Source organism: Macrobrachium nipponense, chromosome 2 (assembly GCF_015104395.2).
Source record: "Macrobrachium nipponense isolate FS-2020 chromosome 2, ASM1510439v2, whole genome shotgun sequence".
Classification (NCBI taxonomy): Eukaryota; Metazoa; Arthropoda; class Malacostraca; order Decapoda; family Palaemonidae; genus Macrobrachium; species Macrobrachium nipponense.
In genome coordinates this window covers 55,888,695-55,902,162 of record NC_087201.1, presented here as the reverse complement: position 1 = coordinate 55,902,162, position 13,468 = coordinate 55,888,695, and the positions used below count along the sequence as shown (strand labels likewise).

General features: G+C 39.3%; 2 protein-coding genes across 4 annotated transcripts in view; both read right to left on the bottom strand.

Moving 5' to 3' along the window:
• Positions 1–13,468, bottom strand: part of LOC135220590 (uncharacterized) — a 483,303-nt gene that overhangs the window by 157,040 nt on the left and 312,795 nt on the right. The gene's annotated exons all lie outside the window — the stretch shown is intronic.
• On the bottom strand, positions 356–12,734 carry LOC135221185 (uncharacterized). The gene is made up of 2 exons (XM_064259007.1): positions 12,590–12,734; positions 356–534 (listed from the first exon to the last, which is right to left on the bottom strand). The coding sequence occupies exons 1-2, from the start codon at positions 12,732–12,734 to the stop codon at positions 356–358; spliced, it is 324 nt and encodes a 107-aa protein (XP_064115077.1).

Sequence of the window (13,468 nt, the reverse complement as noted above, 5' to 3'; positions counted from 1 at the left end):
GGGCTTTTCTTCTGAGGGCTTCTGGGTGGTAGGGGCAAGGGAGTCCAGTACTTATTTCACAAGTGATGGTCATCTCTCCACTGTTGATTGACAGGTCGCTCCATGAAAGGGTGGGCTGTCCCACTGCAGTCACTGTAGGTCTGCATTGTCTCTTTGGGCTTCTGCTATTTCGGGATAGGCTATTCCGAGCTGGATGGTAATGCATTTTCCTGATAGTGTCTGCCTCGGTGTTTGCTGAACCTTTCAAGTATCTGATGGTGCAGGAGTGTTCAGCTATTGTTGATAGGGGTGTTCTTGCAGCGCTGACCATGCATCTGCAGGCTTTGTGAGGGTGGTTTCTTTGCACTATGAACTGTCATCCTCCAAGCATGTGGCATAAGTGGCGGATGGCTCTGTAGACTGCTAGGAGCGCCATATCGAAAGTGGAGTATTTCTGTTCTGTTGCTGTTAACTTCTTGCTGAAGAACACCCATGGGTGACAACCATCATCTGTGTCCTGCTCAAGTATGGCGACCATCGCTGCATTACTTCCAACTGTTGTCAACATGTGAGAGTTACGGGGTAGAAAAAAATTGATGTGATTCAGAGGTCATTGCTTGTGTTGCTAAAAGGAATGCATTACCTTGATTTCTGATATCCTTTTAGGTATTTGTATATGGGGATAATTATTTTAGCAATATTAAGTATATATCTGTGGTAATAATTCATAAGTCCTGAAAATTCTTTCTTGCACTGCTTTAATTGTTGTTGGGTTTGGGAAGTTACTGACTGTTTTTACTTTTTCTGGTAGAAGTTCAATGATTTCTGAGCTTACTTGATGTCCCAGGAATACTATAATTGTCTTTATCCATTTGCATTTGTCTTCCCTTACTATACTATGAGTCAATTTTCTTTTGAGTATCTGTAGTACTTTCTTGACGTCTCTGAGATGTTGATTGAGGTTGGGGCTAAATATAAGGATGTTGTCAACAAAGACTATGCAGACTTTAAGGTTGCCAAGCAGTGCATCCAAAAGTCTTTGGAAGGTTGCCCCTTGCGTTCTGAAGGCCAAAACAGCTGTAGTTGAACATGTATGTGCCCAAGGGGATGATGATTATGGTCTTTTCTATATCTTTCTTCGCTACTGGAACTTAGAAGTATCCCTCAGCAGGTCTATTTTGGTGAAGATCTTTGCTCCATTAATTTAGTTGGTTATGTCTGCTATGTTTGGCAACAGGTATCTAATATCTGGCTTTGTTTTGACGTTTATTCGCTGGTAGTTTCTGTATGGGTGCCATGTTCAAGTGGGGTCTGGTACCATGTTTAGAGGTGATGCCCATGGGCTGGGAGCTTTATGGCATATTCCTGCCTCCAACACCTCTTTGAGCACTTGTTTGGCATAGGCAAGCTTCTCTGGGGCTAAACGTCTGAAGCGTGAGTGGATCGGGGGTCATTCAATTTCTATATGGTGCTGGATGTTATGTTTTGCTGGTCTGGTTAAGTCATGCTGCAGGTCGTCTTTGAAGACTTCTTGGTAGCCACGTAGGAGTCGTTGTATTTCTGGCAGTGGGTGGCAGTACGTCAGTGTGGCTGCTGAAGATACAATGCTGTTGTTCCCAGGATCAGTTGCTTTGATGCTACGTCCACTAGCAGGTTGCCTGCCATTAGGAAGTTCACTCCCAACAGTGCTATGATGAAGGTCCAACTGTGGTCTTTCCTTCTGCTTTACGCACTCATATCTTGTCTTCCTTACATTTTAGGTGATGTTCCACTCACAGTGGATATATGGGGGTTGGTGGGTGGAGCGGGGTCGGGTCGAATTGTTCATTTGGACTGGCCCAAACAAATGACCTGCATGCTTCGGTGTCTACAAGAAATTGTGTTTCAGACCTCTCGTCCCTGATGAAGAAGCACGTGAAGCCTTTTCATTCATACCTGGAAGAAAGACAGCAGTGGGCAGACACAGTTTAACTTATAAGGCAACCGGTTTGCTCACCGCTGACACTCGGTTGGTTAGGTCGTGTGTGTGACCCTCTTGCTTGTTTATTTAAAACAGGCAGCCTTTGTCTCACTTTTGGGCTTTCTTTCCGAATCTCCAGTGAAAGTTGCACACTCCCTCTGGTGGTTTGATCCTTTTTCTGTTTGGTTTACTCCTTGATGAGTTGCTTGGGGGAGTTTTGTTTGTAAATTGTTGGTGGTGCTGCTGTTGATGGCAGAGTGGACACCACTGTCTTGTGGGCCATGTGGACTGCATCAACTAAACTTAAGAATTCTTCGATTAGTATGGTGGAGGCGTTAGGCATGGCCACCACTGTTTGGTGGGGTAGTCTTGTGAGGAATACCTCTCTCACAAGGTCTAAGGATGACTTAGGTTGGCTGTCTGTGGAAGGTAGAGTGATGCGCAGTCGCAATTCTTTGTGGACATATGATGGTCTCTCATCTATTATGGGTGCCCCCACATAGTTGAGGAATTTCTTGGCTATTAGGGTGGGTAGTATGCTGAAGGATGACTTCAGCTGGTCCTTCAACAATCCGTAGGTGACAGGTTTGGAATTCTTCAAGCTATACTGCTATTTGCTCAAAGAATTCAAGAACACCGTCTGCTTTGCATGTTGCAGAGGTGATTTTCTTTGATTGTAAGATTGTTCCTGCCTTGAAGAACCATGCTTCTGGGTTGTGGGGCATGAATGGAGGCAGACATATTGAGGCACTGGTGAGTGTATCCCTGGAGAGGCGGGCATCGTTGGTGCTGGCTGAGTCAGTCATCTCCGTGGGTCACCAATGTAACAAAGGCTATTAGTAAGGGTCAGAGTTCACAGCTTACTAAGTTATTCAGACAGCAAACACAGGTCAATAGCTCTTGCAAGCAGAAATGTAGTGCCTCACATCAGGCAGCTAGAAACAGAGATTAAATACAATCACTGGTGATTATTAGCAGATGGATATGAAATGGTACAAAACACAGGACTGAAGTTAAGACACAGCTGAAAGTTGACAGTGCAATGCATATGAAGATTACGATACATTTAATATGACAATAACAATAGAGATATATGCACAAGAAATGCATAACAGATGCCACGTTTTTTTCATCTCCGCTTTGGAGCATGGAGTCATTGTTGTGGGATTAATGGCCGGTGCGATGAAGGTGTGAGGGGTCCATATGTGGACCCTACAACTTCAACCTTAGAGAGAGAGGAAATAGATCATCAGTTTGGGGATGAAACTACAGACATCAACACAAAATAAGTTCATGCTAGTAATAATGGGGCTTAATATCAGAGGAAAGTGACAATAACATAATATTTGTATCATTTTGGGAAGTGTATTTACCTCACAATACAAAATTCTTTAGCTTTGAAGGGTTACTGCCCAATTACCCCCTGTTGGTCATGGCTGTTTTATCTTGATGCAGCTTTGTGGATATTTCTGAGTTTAAGAGAAAAATGTGTATATATATATATATATATATATATATCTATATATATATATATATATATATATTATATTATATATATATATTCAGAGTTGTAGCGACTGAGGATAGGAATATTAAAAAGCATTTACTTTATTTTTGAGATGCAAGCACAAAGCAAAACTCTAATCAAATTTTGCACTATGTCTCAAGCAAAATATTAACTTGAGGCGAGTCGCAAAGAACACAACTAAAATCACTTATTACAATATGACAAAAATACTTCAATGAAGGCCACTGCACTTGGTCACGTTTCACTGGAATGGGAATTTTGGGAAACAAATTCAAAAGGAGATTGAGGATTTAGGAATGGGAATGGAGAAGTTGGTTAGGAATGGGATCTGGAATTACAGACACTGGATCAGATATGTCAGCGGACGTGACGTTCATTGCAGCATGAGCCAGTGGGATGATGGTCAAGGAAGCTGGTATCTCCTTGCTGTCAATGAAGGGAGTAAGTAGGGTGTGACTGGTATTGCTGATCGTACAAGGCTGATGGTGTAAGTTTGGCTATGATGGTGACTTAGGGATTTGTCAGGAGTATGTGTTCAGTATGGAAGGGCTCATAGGCTTCTAGCTTAGGCCAAGGCACTGAGCAGGATGAGTCTCTCTCAACTCAAGGCAGACAGCTGGATCTGGTGATCGCTACGGTCGTAAGTCTATCGTGATTGGAGCCTCCTACTTATCTGGTTTGTAAAATCTCGGACCCTTATATCCATGACTGCAGCAAATCCCCATGTAGTGTTGGAAGAGGGCAATATTTTGACAGAAACGAGTGTCTCAATTGGTACAACAATGGAAGGGGCGTTGCAGAGGAGAGGTTGAGAATGGGTGGAGTTACTAAGTGCGAAAGGGTTGGGGTCAGGTCAAAAATCAATGACCCATGAAAGATTCGAGAGGGATCAATCACTGGAGCGGAAATATTAACGAAGATATCACACCCCTATGGAAATTTAAACAATAGTAGGAGACATGTGAAGACTAAGTCTGTCCCCTTTCCCATGAATGTTGTGACCGAAAGCAGGTGGCCTGCTAGTAAATCACCTGGGTTTCTGCAATGAAAACAGCCCACATTTTTTGCATTCTTTCACTTTACACGTTCTTTTGGTTGGATAAAATTTGAGTAAATAATGCAAGCATCATGAAGCAACGCATGTTACATATTACATATATTAAGGTTAAAGTCCTGGGCATCTGTAGACTCATAGGGCTGGGGCTGATTTCTGGTTTCTTTGGCCGACAGCTAGTGGGGGAAAGTCCCGATGCCTAAGACGCGTGGCCAGTGTGTCACTAGCCCCACTGTTTAACCCTCCCAGCTCAAGGGCTGGTACTTCATTCTCCTCTTCACTCTTTCGAGTTTCCCACACTGCTAGGTTGGTGGACCACCAGGTTTATGCAATGACGCCATCCAAGCCATCAGTGAGCGGCGGAATTTGAACACTGGTCCTTCTCGACTGGTAGGCTAGAACCTTACCAATGCGCCACCATGGTAGGTATTAGGTGTTAGCAGATTCGTACTAAGTGCTTTTGCTTATTCGTGCATTTGCTCCCCGACAATGCCTGGATAAACTTGATGAAGCTTGATAGGGACCTTCTGACCGCTATTTTCTTGTGATATCCACTTATACGAAATCACGTGCATCACCTGTAATTTTCTGAGGATTATGTGATTACTGTCCTGGCATATACAGACTGCAGTCAAATTATGGATTCCCTCAAAAGATAAGTTTATGCATCAGCAATACAAAGTATTAAGCAGCAGCCCAGTCCAACTAAAGAAAGTTCTTTCTTCTCCACCTTTCATGCAAAGTAAAGATAAAGTTTTATTAATATCGTGGTACATTACTTCCTTAGGAGGCAGAGACTCAACAGCTTCAGGGCAAAATCCATCTCATGAAGACAGAGAAAGAAAGTCTGGAATCAAAACTTCCTCCTGAAATCAGCTTGAAAATGAAATTAACAACTGGACCATTCCCTCCTCATAAAGGGATCTTCTCTTGAGAAACATCAAGAACAATACATGCGCGCATAAAAGGTGGCCGCTCTTAAATGAGACTGTTCTTGAAACCGTCACAGCCTCCGGTCCACACACATAAATTGCTACATATAGGCATAACTTTTGATTAAAGCCGAACGTATATTGACTGATTGAAAAGCTTTGTTGACGGTTGGCGGTTGTATTAAAACGGGAATACCGTCCAATAACAATCAAAGGTGATTTATCATAATTTTCCAAATAATCAGAATTCAAAAGTTTTTGTAATCATGATGCACACAATGCGTTAGTTTTCCCGTATATGGGTATGGAGTTAACGATATCCGAGCTCATCGGTATGAGCCGGAAAATTTTAAGATAATTCTTTTCATTTTTTATGTTTATTGTGTGTGTGTGTGTGTGTGTGTGTGTGTGTGTGTGTGAGAGAGAGAGAGAGAGAGAGAGAGAGAGAGAGAGAGAGAGAGAGAGAGATGCGAACAGTAATAACTAGGAAGTATGAAAAGTATAAAAATTTGGATATCCATAAAAATGCAAATAATTTCGGATGAACTCTACCATTTCTCATCTAGGATTTATACCTAAACTTCTCTTCCTTGGTGTGTCTCTCTCCATGTATGCAAGTCCTTACAGACATGTGTAACTGATCAGTGTAAGTGATATTTCATCATGAAAAATAGAATAATCTACAATTGAGTCATCATTAAAAGCTGTCTATATCAGTGTATGTGGTTTTCCATCATGAAAATTAAAATAATTTACAACTGAATTATCAGTAAAAGCTATATTAGTGACTTTAAGCATTATGTAAAAGTCTTGGTGGAATAGGGATACGTGTTTCTTTTCCAAAAACATTCGTGTGGTTGTCAGCTAAACTAATTGAACATCACAATAACTTTGCTGCAATAATTCAACACAACTATAATACGAGCGAAAGTTAGTTATCAAGAAGTGTAGCAAAATTTCCATAAAGAAAAGCTTGTTATGATAACCATAACAGCGACAATAGATTCCAAGAAAGTGGGACTCAAGTCTGATGAAAGGGAGAGAAATCGTCCAATACAGAAGTAAAGATAAATAGAAACCAATTCTCTCAAAGCTGCCAAGATGAAATTAGACACCGCACAAAGGTTATTTTCTAAAGGGGGTCAGCCTTTGTTAAAGTACACACCTCTTCCCTTTCCTTTCAAAACGTTAATAAACCAAGTTGGATATTCTAGGAATTAGAGGCTTCAGATGTGGGAGAAAGATAAAAATATTTCATCTCCACTGTTGCAATGTTATCAAAGTGTCATACAATCAAGCGAGAATAATAATATAAGAAATTCAGGCCTATGGCCAAGAGCTGGGACCTACGAGGTCATTCAGCTCTGAAAGGGAAACTGACAGTAAGAAGGTATGAAATGGCAGTTGCGCTATGAAACATTTGTTAAGAGAGGGTGGAAAGACGGATGGAAGAAGGAAAAAATGAACGGAGGTTCAATAAAAGGAATGATAAGAGGTTGCAGGTAGGGGCCGAAGGGACCCTTCAGTAATGCCCACCACGCGAGGAGCACTGGAGGCACTCCCACGCCCACACCCCCGCACCCCGCCGGATCAAGCGAGAGGAAAATGGAGTAGTTACTAAATACAACGAGAAAGGCGACAACGTTACATGAAATTAGTATTTGATTTTTAAACGTCTGAAATAAAATATTGAATAAAGGTCATACAGAAATGCCATTGGTGGAGAGACTACCGAGCAGTGTAATTTTACACTCAAGTATATATTTCTAAGACAAAGCCAGTATTATATTATTAAATGAACCTGATACAATGTGTTGAGAGCTTATAAAGATAAAAAAAAACTGGGTGTCAGCAGGTAACAATATATTTTCTAAACTACGCACATCAAATGAATCTGGAGATGTCACGACAGTCTATGCTTAGGCCTAAAAATTGCATACCTCAGTTGGATTCATGAAGTCTGACTGACCATAGAGAAAGGCAAAACACCACCTTCTTCGTGTAGAAGTTAAGAGAGAAAGTAGCCTACAAGTTAACAAACACATTCTATATGAAAATAAGGCTAATATAAATGGAATGAAGACATTCCTTGAGTCACCCCCGTGATCAGGTGACCCTATCCTCATTTACGAGAAACCACATCTGCAGCATCGCGGAACACTCCCTACTTAATTTATATTTACCTTTTTTTCACCATTTTTAGAGATGCATATAATGATTTTATTTCAGAGGAGAATAAGTTTCTTTTTGATAATCACTTCAAAGATGTATTCTCTCATTGACAAAACCACTTTCCATTCTTAAATTAGTTTGTTCTGCCTCTCTTCTATATCCCATGTTCAACAACTCTTACTCCGTGAACAATGCATTTCATTTCCTGCACAGCATCTATTCATTTCCATCCCTTATTCTAATATTCATTTACCCACCAACTTCTACTTCCATACTTATGCTCTCATGAAAAAAAAGGCACATACTTTCCCCCTTAATAATCCATCAGATTCACTTATGTATTTCTGTTGGCTGCTACTGTTTTCCTCGCTTCACTTTCTTCCCAACTATGTAACTATGCCAACTATCTTGTCTTAAAACAGGGCACAATATTCTCTTTCACCAAATAACTGCACAGTATGCAACCAACAAGTTTCCTTCAATTAAACCTTTCATATCTTTATCCCATCACCAAATCCTCTTATTCTCTCTTGCGACTCACTCATACCTATAAACCCCGTCCCAGGACTCTATGACAATAAATTTGTACTTCAAATACACCATAACCCATTCTTTTATTCTTCTCCTTATATGTCCTTTTCACTTCCTTCTTATCTTTTTCCCTTTTCTCACTTGTTTTCCTAAAACTTGCACCTATTTCCCCTTTCATTTCAGCAGTCAAATCTTGTCACCCTTAAATTAATCAACTTTAAACTAAATCATAAAGTAAAAACTATATTTGGCTCTTCACTTTTTCCCAAATATTCTTTCAATATTGTTATTTGGAAACCTTGCATTTATAACAGTGAAAATCTATTCATCCTTGAAAATGCACGTCAATGCATACATACATAAACGTACACACATACACACACACACACACACACACACACACACATATATATATATATATATATAATATATATATATATATAATTATATGTGTGTGTGTGTGTGTGTGTGTGTGTGTGTGTGTGTGTGTGTGTGTGTGTGTGTAAATAGAAAAAGGCCCACAGTAATATACTTGATAAGCAAGACGAAATATATTTGTAAAAATATATACAAAACTTATACCTTTCGCCCATCTTTCTGTAGGCGAAGGATGGACGAAACCTATAAGCTTTGTAAATATTTTTACAAATATATTTCGTCTTGATAATCAAGTATAATACTGTGGAGCCTTCTATACATAGCTGAGAGGCACGATACGGTGTTTTACATTTTATATGTTTGTATGTATGTACGATACGGTGTTTTATATTTTATATGTTTGTATGTATGTAAGTACGCCGATTTTCAAATTTCGAAGGACGACCCAATTCAAAATAATTATACGTGAACTAAAGTAAACTCCATTTAATTAAACGGAACATAAGAGCCAAGGAAAATTACTTCTAATAATGGACGTTGTTGCTACTGGGAATACATAAACCTTTTGAGATCACTAAACAGCCTTTAGACTTATGACGGGTGAACTACTTACTGCTTCTTTTGCACAAAAGGGTAGCAAATGACTGCAGAGAAAATGACACATCCTCTTAATTAAACACCGAGTCCACGATGAATAAAAACTACCCACTTTAATTTCTTATTTTCCAGAGTTAAACTTTCTTACGTGAAATGAAACTACTTTAAGAATATTTATTAACAATCGGAAGTTGTAAAATTCTTACTTGTTGAAACCTGCCATATAAGGATGGCCATGGATATTATGCACTACGAGACATGCGATCAAGATATCCATGGTTATACGATGGCTACTGAGAGAGAGAGAGAGAGAGAAGAGATCAGAGCAAAAATGTTCACCCTACTCAAAGGATCCTCAGTACATATATCAGATTACGAACGAAGGGCACAGATATTTGGAATATTGGAATGCCACCCAACTAGAAGTTCCTTTGACTTGAAAGTCTGTCCGCCCGATAGACTTTCAAATACGAGAGAGAGAGAGAGAGAGAGAGAGAGAGAGAGAGAGAGAGAGAGAGAGAGAGAGAGAGAAGGGGGGCCGCCGATTTTTCTACGGGGCAATCGAGTTTTCTATACAGCAGCTACAGCCACCAAAAACATATCTGTTTCGGCGGTCTCTCTAAAATACTGTATGAGCTGCGGCCCACGAAACTTTTATCACCGACCGGTGGTAGCCTATCTTATTTCGTTGCCAGAAACACGATCATGGGTGACTTAAACCTTGAATAAAGATACAAATTACTGAGGATAAAGAGCTGCATTCTGGTATGTGTGATGATCGGAGGGTGTATGATCAACATGGCAATTTGCAGACCCCTAGCCTCAGTAGTTTTTAAAATATGAGGACGGACGGAAAAAAGTGCGGACAGCTAATTTTTTTTTTTCAATTTGCTTGCATCGTGGTGCCTTGGAATTGGAATATAAAATTTAGGATAAAAGCCAAGCGCTGAGACCTTTGAGGTCTTCAGCGCTGAAAATAATGTTGAAACAATTGATAAGAGAAAATGGAAAGCAAGATTGAAGAAAACGAATGGAAAGGGTTGCAGCTGGGGTAGAAGAGACGCTGCAAAGAATCTTGAGTAATGCATACAGCGCACCACGTGAGGTACACTGACGGCACTATCTTTCAACGGAGACCTCACTTCCGGAATATTTAAGTGCCTTTGAAAATCTGTCTATGATGTATAATATCATTATTTCCTCTAAAAAAATCTTTTTAACATTTTAATGGAGTCAAATATAAACAAATAGTTCGTTAAAGTCAGCGACATATCATTTATATCTTATTTCTTACATATTATCCGCTGAGAAGAGACAAGACTGAACCCATATCTTTCTACTAAACATTAATTCTTTTGAAAGATTAATAAAACAATGTAAAGCCAAAGAACTAACCATAAGGAGAAACTGACCGATTAAGATATTTTCATTTATATTACTACTTATTAAAGCTTAGTTATTTATTCAGCCACATAATTGCTATAAAACTCATTTCTTCCATTCACTCGAGATACACATTACTCCCAACTCTCAATTTAGTTTCCGCACTAAATACTACATTGTATAGGTACAATAAAGCTCATGTTTGCAATTTTACTCATCGCTGGAGCTTTTCAGAAAACAAGGACAGACGGACAGACAGACAGACATATCTACTAACTACTATATATAATAATATATATATCTATATATATTATTAATATATATATAATATATATATATATTAAATACACATATATATATGTGTGTGTGTGTGTTTGTTTGTTTGTATGGCGCTTTTACGTTGCATGGAACCAATGGTTATTCAGCAACGGGACCAACGGCTTTACTTGACTTCCGAACCACGTCGAAAGTGAGCTTCTATCACCAGAAATACACATCTCTCGCTCCTCAATGGAATGGCCGAGAATCGAACCCGCGACCACCGAGGTAGGACCCCAACACCATACCAACCACGCCACTGAGGTGTGTGTGTGTGTGTGTGTGTGTGTGTAAGGCCACTTTCCAACATAGCCAGCCTATTTCCAAAATGACAACAACCAAAGTTTTTGTAAAATAATGCTACATGTTTGGTCAGTTTACAAAATCCCCAAAACAATGTCCTGTTAGCAAATTAACGTTAAATATTTGGCCAGTTTACACAAAAGCCAGCAAACTGATTGATGCCCATATCCACCTGTGATCTGTTGGTGGGAAAATACAATATTTTTAAGGTCAGAGTTGAATATAGCTTTTGTAAGAGCTGTAGAAGGCAACTCAGGACAACTTCCCCTGGGACAACTGCCCCCAGACAATTGCCTCCTAGGACAACTGCCCTGGGTAATTGGTCCCCTTTAGAGAAAATTCAGAAAAAACTATGGGAGATAAATAAAAACCATTAAAACTACTGTTTTATTTGTAATCCTTAATAGAGAATTATACATTAATTGTGATAGTTAATGAAAATACATGAATTTAAAAAAATATAAACTTAAATTGTACTTATGCAAGTTACAAAAATAAATTTTATTTACTAAAATTGTAAATTGTGGGCTATGTATCTCACATGGTGGTTCTGAAAGTCTTGTACAATGTTTGGTACTCTTATGTTCGAATCTTGATAACGTTTCCGTTAAGGAGGTACTGGCTGACCAGCAAGCATTTGATAGATGGTGACGCTGGCTAGTGCCTGTTCTCTCTTCAATACTAAGAAATTTCTATATATTTGGATGAAATGAAGTCATGCTAGCTTGCATATGGTTATGCCATCCTTCTAACGCGTTGTTTGTTCGAGGTAAACCTTCAACCACACGAGCGTATATATTCCACATATTAATAGGGAAAAGTGGAGCTCGCCTTATATTTCGACGTTTTCTTCCAATATATTTATCTTCAAAATAACCTATGATAAGATCAGCTTCAGGTGGCAAAGTGTCTTGCAGTGTCTCAAATGCTTCAATCAATTTATCCGGGTGCAGAAATCATACGGATTTGCAGGGAAAATCAGCTGATTGACTGTTGATACGCCAGTGACAGGGCTGGAAACTCTCAGTCTCTCGAGAGAGTTCACATAGGCAGGATGAATGTACCTCCTCTCCTGAGGGATACTTTTGAAAAACGTATATCCCTCAGGAGAGGTGGAACGTAAATCCTACCCATGTGAACTCTCGAGAGAGACTGAGAGTTTCCATCCCTGTGATTAGCTTATCAACAGCCAATCAGGAGCGTCGTAAGGGACTGACCTAGACATCAAATGCACGGGTGACGTGAATCTACTATAGAAGCTTATTCATAGTCTATTAGGAAGGTCTTTGGATTTAGTCTAGGGTTGATAGTGAGGAGTTGTTGGAAAATATCTCGATATGTTGCTTGTTGTTTGTTCGGTAGAAGAGCATAAACACACGGAATAACTCTCTCCGAAGTAAAACAATAAATAGTGTACAGCTGGTAAAACAACTCGGGTACAATCTTAAATGTACCATCTCCAAACCAGTCATCTGAATTCTCCAGTAGGCTGATGTTTGTAGATGTTGAAAATAAGATACGCTGCTCACTAGATCCACTATCATACAGAAGAAAATCTTTATCATCAGCTGTTTTCTTGTACTCGGAAGGAATGCCCATGTTAGCTGGTTTGATGGAATGGGATGAGGAGCACAGACACCTAGTTTGTAGCGCCTTATTGTACGACGAATATGTCTCACAGGCGGCAGTTGAGTTGCGGTACCATTTGATATCGACTGAACTGTTTGGTTATTATTTGCTGAGCAGTCTCTTGGATAGTAATAGATTTAGTCTTTATTTGCTGTTGTACTGACAAGACTTCACGGCGTGATATATCAACAGCATGGGTGTGATCATTTACATGGCCAACTACTTCATTTTCACAAACTTTAACTTTGGCTTTGCAATTATTATAGCGACGTTTCTCACATTCATAAGACGTAACATCATTTGCCAATTCCTTCTGTTTCACATAGATGTATCCTTTATAAATAAGCTTCATTTTCCCCCGTTCACTTCAGACGAACTCCATGATGAGTGATAAATATTAATTCTGTTACTGAATAGACACTGCATGGATCCTTGTTACTTTCTATTTGAAGAAATTGTTTGTAAACATTTGTTTGACTTGACAGTAATATCTTCAAGAATTGTTACTTGTTCAAGAAACTGCTTAAATATTGCTTTAATGACTGATTATGTAATTAAGAATAATTTCTTTACGAATTGTTACTTATTTAGAAAATTACTTTAACTAGTTCTTAAACGGCTGATTATGTAATTAGTAACAGTCTCTTTAAGAAAAGGGAGAGGGCAATTGTCCAGGGGCAATTAATGGGGGGTAATTATCCGAG

What these genes read in the sequence shown, in the direction of transcription:
- LOC135221185 (XM_064259007.1), bottom strand. Translation starts at nt 12,734, where the DNA reads ATGGGCATTCCTTCCGAGTACAAGAAAACAGCTGATGATAAAGATTTT. An exon ending in AGATGACTGGTTTGGAGATG is followed by an intron (nt 535 to 12,589) that starts GTACATTTAAGA and finishes TGTTGACAACAG; the next exon opens with TTGGAAGTAATGCAGCGATG.